This window comes from Mus pahari, chromosome 10 (assembly GCF_900095145.1).
Source record: "Mus pahari chromosome 10, PAHARI_EIJ_v1.1, whole genome shotgun sequence".
Lineage (NCBI taxonomy): Eukaryota > Metazoa > Chordata > Mammalia > Rodentia > Muridae > Mus > Mus pahari.
In genome coordinates this window covers 60,970,134-60,979,834 of record NC_034599.1, presented here as the reverse complement: position 1 = coordinate 60,979,834, position 9,701 = coordinate 60,970,134, and the positions used below count along the sequence as shown (strand labels likewise).

General features: G+C 41.2%; 1 protein-coding gene across 8 annotated transcripts in view; it reads right to left on the bottom strand.

Annotated features, from left to right (window-relative positions):
• Positions 1 to 9,701, bottom strand: part of Csnk1g1 (casein kinase 1 gamma 1) — a 144,889-nt gene that overhangs the window by 25,218 nt on the left and 109,970 nt on the right. For 7 of the 8 annotated variants that reach the window (XM_029542982.1, XM_029542981.1, XM_029542985.1 and 4 more), the window contains 2 exons: positions 8,226 to 8,330; positions 1,068 to 1,178 (listed from right to left, as the gene is read on the bottom strand). In XM_029542982.1, coding sequence (XP_029398842.1) covers positions 1,068 to 1,178; positions 8,226 to 8,330 — 216 coding nt within the window. The remainder of the gene's footprint in view (positions 1 to 1,067; positions 1,179 to 8,225; positions 8,331 to 9,701) is intronic. The other variant, XM_029542986.1, reaches the window with a different exon arrangement.

Below are 9,701 nucleotides of genomic sequence, written 5' to 3'. Positions count from 1 at the left end.
TCCTTTCCTTTCCTTTCCTTTCCTTTCCTTTCCTTTCCTTTCCTTTCCTTTCCTTTCCTTTCCTTTCCTTTCCTTTCCTTTCCTTTCCTTTCCTTTCATGTTTTTGAGACAAAGTCTCTCTATGTAGCCTTGGCTGGCTTGGAACACAATGTTCAGAGCAGGCTGGCCTCGAACCTGCCTGGCCATCATGCTCCTTTACCACTGTTTTAGAAGAGATAAAAGCAAGTCTGTGTCTATTCATCATTTTACCTTCATGTTTCTATGAAGTACTTTATAGGGCTAGAAGTGTCTTAACTTCCAATGAATAAAAACTTTCAGTGAGTCATTTATTTAAAAAAGCATATTCCAGAAGATCAGGCCTATTAAGATTTATTTACATGCAGGAAGTTCATTTTTATGGCTCTACTAGTAGGTTATCAGTATGAGAAAAATATTCAATTGAATTTTTTTCTGGTTATGACTTTAAAACTTACATATAAGAAAATTGAAGAGACAAAAGATGTTCCTGGTATTACACAGAGAAGAAAATTTCAGGTGAGCCCAAATAAAAACAGAAATAATTTCCAAGACCAAATTTATTCCAGAGAGGAAAAAAAGAAACAGTTCAACTTCTTGGGTATCAACTCAGGAAATTCCTGCAATCAATACTGCCAGGCTATTGTTAAATAATCTATCATCATCAAATGAGCATAAAGAAAACTACTTTTCTTTACATATGCATAACTCTAGTACTAGGAGGCTCCAATTTTAAGTTTCAGGACTTTATAATTCAGATACTAGCACACTTTTACCTTGATGGTATTTTGCAGATCATGAGTAGACCAAGATCTACTCAGTTAACTCAATACAGAAACCACATAGATGCTTGTATGTCAATGACAAAAAAAGCAATTATCTCAAAAAATTTTTACTGAAGTCTACATAGAGAGAAAATCAGCACAGAGATAATCAGTTAAACAGAAGCAACTCACCCCTGCTGTAAACATCCATCTGAAAGGAACCCAAACTTCAAGAGCAAGCCAACATTCTACTAGCCAGGCTAAGAAGGCCAGGGAAGACAGTAGTACCTGTACTGAACCCCCATGGCGGTCTGCAGCCAAGTGAGACGTCAGGTATGAGGTATTGGTCTGCCGGCTGGGCTGGATTTCCCACTCTCCTCGGCGCTCTGATGATGTAGTCTGCTTAGGTATTAGGAAGCATGACAGCAAGATATGGAAGGAAAGGTAAAGCAACAGAAAGCAACAACAAAATCCAGTACATTAGTGTTCCTGCAGGGTTTCTGTTTGGAACTTGACATTAACAACTGCTGCAAAGCACCGAGAAATAATACTGTGACTGCATTCATTTCCACTAACAAACCAACACATCAGTTGAAAGAAAACCTGTACTGACCAAGAGTAGAGAGGGAGCCAACCAAAAGCTGGGAATCACCTTTCAGCTTCCACATTAGTGTGATTTCAGCAGCCACTAAGCAGATCAAATTCAGAAAAGTTAAAAGATAATGAGCAACAGTCATACTTATTGATTAAATAACTGAGCAGATAAAAGTCTTCCTATAGCCAGGCGTGGTGGCGCACGCCTTTAATCCCAGCACTCAGGAGGCAGAGGCAGGCGGATTTCTGAGTTCAAGGCCAGCCTGGTCTACAGAGTGAGTTTCAGGACAACCAGGGCTACACAGAGAAACCCTGTTCCTTGAGGAACCAGGACGATGCCATTTTCTCAAATAGGTAGGTAGTTTTCTACTCTCAAGATTAATGTCCACGAGACATGTTTTTTCTTCTTTTGCTGTTCCTTCTCCTCCTCTTCCATTTTTGAGACCCTGATTAGTATGAAATTCATAGCAATTCTTCTACTTCAGCATACCAAGTGCTGAGATTTAGGCATAAAACACCATATTTGACTAACAAGAGAACAGTGATGATTTACTAAGATGAACAGTGGCTGGAATATGCTTTCATATCTAAATAAACGAGAAAAGTAGTTTTCTTTAACTTTAAAAAATATTTTAATTATTAAAAGTATTTGTAGATTTGTTTTATATGTATGAGTGTTTTGCCTACATGTATGTGTACCATGTGCCTATGAAGATCAGAAGATGCTGGAACTGGAGTCACAAATGGTTGTAAGTCACTATGTGGGTCCTGAATACTGAATCTAGGACCTTTGGAAGAGCAGTCTGTGATATTCACCACTGAGCCATTTCTCCAGCCCCCAAAATATCTTTTTAAAGGAGACTCACACATTAAGAACAAGTAAGCACATAAAGACAGAAATAATGCTTCTGATTCCTTGGGCCAATAGTATTTAATTTGGAATTAAAAACAATTTACTAACTGACATGACTGATGTGAATTACTTTCTTTTGGAAAGCAAAAGGCAGATATTTATTCAGTAAAAATAGGGTCTCTAAAAAATTAAAACTCTTCATACTGTTTCTATTTTTGCTGTCATTCAGGCTGTCCTCATGTCTTCTTTACCACTTTGTTGTTTAAGATCTCATACTAGTCTGCTATCACTTATGTGTGACTTTTTGTTCTCAAGAGTCTGTATTAGGTCCCTTCTGCCCTGTGCCAGATGGCTGAGGTACTACCACCGTGTCTCACAGTTGTGCAATAGCCCTAAAGCTTTAAAAAATGAAAATGAGTAGTTTAAGAGGAAGTAATGAAGGATTAGTAATTAAAATTTTAATTGCTGCTAATATCAATAACAGCAGGGGTTGGAATAGAGTATCGTTCCTCTACATGAACACTAGGTAAGGAACTTATAAATGTTGTAAATGCTAGTAAACATAAATGTGTGTTCTTTAGCTTAAGGCTCCATATTGACTATTTCCCTCTAAGGATTTCATTGATAAGAACTGTTTAAAGTTCATTAGTAAGTACCCTAACAGACATTTCCTATAAAGCTACAATTTACTCACCATTATTAACAGACTATGAGGTCACATGGATAATAACAGTACTGTAAAAGATTCTGGTTAAATTTGCTGTTATTTCCTTTGGGGGATGAAGAGGTTCAATAAGGAGGCAGCTGATATTGACTTGCTCACTATGTAACTTCTACAGCTGACAGCATCATAGAGAGTTGAAACTATTATAAATATCCCCTCCCTGAGGGGTTTTGTTAAGTCGCTTAGGTTCATCTCACCAGTGACCTGTGTAGCTGGGATTAGAGTATACACTACTTTGATGCTTCCCATCCAAATTGTTTCTGTTGATAGATATTCAGATGTTAAGTTTTCCAAAATAAGACCGTGGTAGGCCAGGCAGTGGTGGCACACGCCTTTAGTCCCAGCACTTGGAAGGCAGAGGCAGGCGGATTTCTGAGTTTGAGGCCAGCCTGGTCTACAGAGAGAGTGAGTTCCAGGACAGCCAGGGCTATACAGAGAAACCCTGTCTTGAATGACAATTAAAAACAAACAAACAAAAAAAAAAGGCTGTGGTATCCAGCAAAATTTTATAAACCCAGTGACATTATCTGATGCCTAGATAATTGAATAAATGTTTTTCTAACATTAGAAGATACACAATTTAGTAAAGTTTAAATAGAGTATTCAAGTACTTACACTATTATGTAGAATTAGGTCTCATTGTAACTCCAGGCTGGCCTCAAACTCATGAATGCTCCTGATTCAGGTGTGTGTACCACAACAGCGCCCAGCTTCCAAGACTTAAATACTTTACAATATCTCAGACAAAGCACTTGCAGAGGACCTGATATCAGTTCCCAACACCCACATGGTAGCTTACAATTGTCAGTAAATCCAGTTCCAGGGAATCTAATGCCCTCCTCTGACCTCAGTCAGCACCAGGCACATACAAAGCACAAAGACAAACATACTGGAAATAAAAAATAAAAAAGCAAGAGAAGGAGCTCACAAAGACCTGCCCCTATTTAAAGATCTATAGGCAGTTACTAGTTGCTAGGAGAGGAACACTTTTTTTTTTTTTTAGCCCTGTAGTCACTGGTAAATTGCCCATTCCTCAGTAAGCATCCCTAATTAAACTCAATGGTCACCAAAGACAAAAGAAGATAGGCAGTTGGAGATGACTCAGCAGTAAAGAGCACTCACTGCTGCTCCTCCAGAGGCCTCAAGGGTTCAGCACTCACACCAGAGAGCTCACAATTGCCATCTGTAATGGGATCTGACGCCCTCTTCTAGTGTGGCTGAAGACAGCTACAGTGTACTCATGTATATAAAATAAATACATAAATCTTTAAAAAAACCAGAAGAGAAAGTAAAGGGTTGAAATGGACATTTATTTACATTCACGTGTGTGGATGACTGAACGCAAGATTGTGTACAGGCTGAACAAGCTCTATATCTGATCCAGATGTACAGATCAGTGTTGAAATGCTTTGTGTTTATGGTGCTTATGTTTACATGAGCGCAAGTACAGGTCCATGTATGTCTACAATTTGATGCTGGAGGACAGCCTTTGAGGACATGGTCTCTCACTGGGACCTGAAGCGTGATGATTTCCACTCCAGTTCACAGAGAACTAATGCCCTCTTCTCCTGCATCTGCACATACATGGTGTGTGTGTGTATCATATATGTGTGTGTACATATACATATTGTATATATTATCCAAGCACACACACACATACATACACATAAAGTAAGTAAATCTTTGAAAAAGCAGTATGAAAGTAGAAGAAGAAAGCTGAGAAGAGGAAAGGATCAGTGGGAGAGGGGAGGTGAGAGAGATAAATGATAAATATGAACAAAACACATCCTAACACATGAAAAGGTCACAATGAAACCAATCATCATGTATAACTAATCTATGCCAATAAAACATTTAAAAAGTCCATTTACTGGCCAGTTAGCATTCTTTAGGGTTTTATGATATATACACAAAACAATTACTTCTCCCATAAATGATGGTTTTGTTCTGCTTGTTTTGTTTTGGTAAGTACATGTGTAAACATTTATGTATACATGTACTGTAGCCAGAGGTCAACCTTGGTGTTGTTTCCCAGTGGCCATCCACATTCATTCATTCATTCATTCCAGGAAAAGGTCTATCAGTGGCTTGGAACTCATCATGTAAGATAGGCTGGCTGTTTAGTGAGCCCTAGGGAACTGCTTGTCTCAATCTTCATATTTCTGGGATTACAGCTGTATGCCTGCCACCATGCCCTGCTTTTCTGTTTTGTTGTTTTAGGAACCTGACTTGGGTCCTTTGGAAGTACAACAAGAGCTCCGAGTCACCTCTCCTCATTACCAATCTGCTTTGTTTCCCATAGGTGCTGTATGCTCTTCACATGTGTACTGGGGATACTCCCCAGGTCCTCAGACTTGTAGGGCAAACACTCTACTAACTGAACTATCATTCCACTCCATAAAAGTTGGTTTTGCTTTTGTTTTAAGTCACATAAAAATGAAAAGGAAAAAAAGAGGGCTTGCACTAAGAATGTAGCTTACTAGTAGCACACTTGTCCTCAGTTTGATCTGCAGAACAAAAAGTAAATAAAAAAATAATTTAAAACGAAGAGAGAGGCTGGAGAGAAGAGAACTGACTGCTCTTCCAGAGGTCCTGAGTTCAATTTCCAGCACCCACATGGTGGCGCACAACCATCTGTAATGGGATCTGACACTCTCTTCTAGTGTGGCTGAGGACAGCTACAGTATACTCATGTATATAAAATAAATACATAAATCTTTAAAAAAAAACCAGAAGAAAAAGTAAAGGGTTGAAATGGACATTTATTTACACTCACGTGTGTGGATGACTGAACGCAAGATTGTGTACAGGCTGAACAAGCTCTATATCTGATCCAGATGTACAGATCAGTGTTGAAATGCTTTGTGTTTATGGTGCTTATGTTTACANGAGCGCAAGTACAGGTCCATGTATGTCTACAATTTGATGCCGGAGGACAGCCTTTGAGGACATGGTCTCTCACTGGGACCTGAAGCGTGATGATTTCCACTAGCTGGCTGATCACTGAGCACCAGGGATCCTCTTATCTCTACCTGTCCTGCCTGAGATTATAAACATGTGCCACTAACTAATAGCTCAGTATGAAAACCATGTCCTCATATTTGTAGAGCAAGCACTTTATTGTTTGGGCTATCTCTCCAGCTTTCTCATTGGTCTGATTACTAGCTGCTAAGTTAAAAAAAGAAGGGTTTAAAGCCAATTTCCTCATTATCAGTCTTCTGCTTTATAGCCCACTTGCCTGCTGAGGTTAATTCCAGCATTTTGGGAACTTCCAATTTTTGTAGCCACAATTCCTAGGACTCCTTTATTAGATACATAATTATTATTGGTCATGCTCTTTCTGCTTGGACTGTCTTGTTCATCTCTACTTCTTCCAAGAACATTTCAAATGGAGCTTTCCAGCCTTACTGTGAAATAATGTCATGTTCTGACTAGAAGAAATGTTTCCTTCTAATTCCAAATGAGACTAGGCATGGTGGTCCATGTCTTTAATCCCAGCACTCAGCAGATCTCTGTGTCCAGTGTTGTCTAAAAAGACCTTGTCACTGTGTCCAGTGTTGTCTAAAAAGACCTTGTCACAAACCAACCAACCAACCAACCAACCAACCAACCAACCAACCAACCAATTCAAAGAGGTCTTACTTTTAACTTCTTCTCTATTCTGCCTTGTGTTCCAGTGATCTGGTTACATGGCTTATCTACTTTTCAGACCTTTGGAAATAAGAGCTCTCTACTTATCCCTGAGGCCGCTAGGTTTGCCAGCCAGTGGCTATACCTGACAAGCCACAGCATGGTCCCTTACATAACATGAAAGTGGGGACAAATAATGAGACTACTAAAGGGAGGAACAAGATAGGGCAACGGTAGCAGGAGACAAAATTGTTCCATTCTCTCTCACAAGGACAATCTAGGTTTAAAAACAGCGGATATTTGTGTGAAAACAGAAACTGGACTACTGGACGAGAAGAAGGGGGTCAATGAGAGGAAGAGAGGCTGACGGGGCAGCTGAACAAAGTACAACACACACGTACAAAACAGTCTTGAGGAAACTCATTATGTTATACACTCATTTAAACCATTACTAAAAAATGGGCTGAGATATAATAATTATGGTCTCACTTTTATCTCTTTTCTCTTTCTATACATTCTTCTTTTTGCTTTTTCCTCCCTTGGTTTTTCGAGACAGGGTTTCTCTGTGTAGCCCTGGCTGTCCTGGAACTCACTCTGTAGACCAGGCTGTCCTGGGATGCAGAGATCTACCTTCCTCTGCTTCCAAATCACTGTGACTAAAGGCATGTGACAACTATCCCATAGTCCTATACATTCTATTTATTATAAAACTGAAACCTCATAAAACTGTTTCAGAAAAATATCACTCAGAATTCTACTCCCAACATTACTTCTGTTATTATTTTATATTACTTCTCATTAATTTTGTTCATTTTCCCTTCCCCAGAGAGGAAATTGGGAAGACTGACTTACTTATTTTGGCTTTTAGAGACAAGACTATTGCAATGCAGTCCACACTGGCTTCTACTTGTAGCAATTTTACTGTTTCCAAGTACTGTGATTAGAAACATGCCCTGTTATATTGGGCTCTAAACAACTTTTTTTTGGTGGCTGTGCCAGACCCTGAACCATGGTCTTCTACATGCCAGTAAAATGCTCTACCCCTGAACTACATCTTTAAGGCACCTTATACAATTTCCAGATCTACCTGGGTATTTGTGTCTCTCTGCACGCCCAGCAGTCCTTCAGACCTTAGATCCTAATCCACAGTTAATGACCAGGTCTCCTGAAAACCAGAGTACTCTCTAAGGCTCAGAGTCTATTCTTTTGTTTCTTTTATCTTTTTTGGAGGGGGGATAGGTGGGAGATCGGTCTGCTTCTTCCTATGCTGAGAATAAAAGCCGATGGCACATACCTGCAGGGTCAGGCCCACTCCCCCCCCCCTTTTTTTCCAGACAGGGTTTCTCTGTGTAGTCCTGGCTGTCCTGGAACTTACTCTGTAGACCAGGCTGACCTTGAACTCACAGAGATCTATCTGCCTCTGCCTCCTGAGTGTTGGGATTAAAGGCGTGCACCACCACCACTCAGCTCAGACAACAGATTGTTTAGCCTACATGCCTCATCTCAGTGCATTTTCTTCTACTCTGACAGTTGTTCTAATGTCATACTAAATCAGCTTTTTTTTTTTTTTCTGAACTCCATATCTAGGTTTTAGCAGCAGCTATAAAAAGGGAAATGATTAAAACAATTAAAAACGAACACATACCTGATTTCTAAGAGGCTGTTGTGATGGCCGATCCCTGTGTGTGTGGCTTTCTCGAGTTATTGCCGATGCACCAGAATCTACATGAACTGATCCTACTGGAGTAGGCTAGAAAAATGAAAGTAAAGGTCAAATGGGTAGTGTGGTGTGGTGGCAGCACTGGGAGGCAGAGGCCAGCCTGGTCTACAGAGTGAGTGCTAAGAGAGTCAAAACTACAGAGTAAGATCCTGTCTCAAAAAAATGTTCCCCAAAATGGTAAATGGTGAAAGTACATTTAATGAAACAGCTCTGAAAGGGTAGCAGAATAATAATTCTTATACACTAGGAATCAGCCAAGGGGGCAGGGCAGAAGGAGGGAGGGAGGGAGGGAGGGATCTGGATGGGAGATGGGCGGGGAAAAGGGGAACATGATCAGGTATTGGGGAGGGGGGACAGGGTGAAGCCCTGAAGGCCAACAGAATAAATGGAAATATGCAACCTCAGGAAGTGTGGTACCCTCTAGAAGAAGGTACCAGAGACCTGGGAGGCAAGAGACTCTCAGGACCCAAAGGGAGGGACCTTGGATGAAATGACCAATAGTGGGGAGCGGGAACTCGTAGAGTCCACCTTCAGTAGAAAGACAGGGCATCAAGTGGAGGGATGAGGTTGCCATCCCACAGTCAAAAATTCTGACCCAGAATTGTTCCTGTCTAAAAGAACTGCAGGGACAAAAATGGAGAAGAGACTGAGGGAAAGGAGATCCAGTGACCTGCCCAACTTGGGATCCATCTCAAGGGGAGGCTTCAAGGTCTGACACTATTACTGATGCTACGATGTGCTTATAGACAGGAGCCTAGCATGGCTGTCCTCTGAGAGGCCCAACGAGCAACTGACTGAGACAGACGCAGACACTTACACCCAACCAATAGACTGAAGTCGGGGCCCCTATAGTTGAATTGGGGAAAGGCTGGAAGAAGTTGAGGAGGATGGTGACCCCATAGGAAGACCAGCAGTCTCAACTAACCTGGACTCCTGAGATCTCTCAGACATTGAGCCACTACCCAGGCAGCATACACTAGCTGGTCTGAGGTCCCCAACACATATAAAGCAGAGGACTGCTTGGTCTGGCCTCAGTGAGAGAAGATGCATCTAACCCTCAAGAAACTTGAGGCCCCAGGGAGTTGGGAGGCCTGGTGGGCTGGACTGGGTTGCGTGGGGGTGAGACCGTCCTCTTGGAGTCGGGGTGGGGGTGGGGTGGGGATGGGGGTGGGAGGAATGGGAAGAGAAACTGTTAGAAGGTGGACCAGGAGGGGGATAACGACTGGACTGTAAAAAAGATTTAAATATTATTAATAATAATAAGAGATAGCCCCCCAAAATTTTAATTTATTTTTATGTGTATGGGTATCTGTGCACCACATGCTTGCAATGCCGGAGGAGGCCAGAAGAGTGTTGGATTCTTTAGAACTGGAGTTATGCCGGGCGTGGTAGTGCACGCCT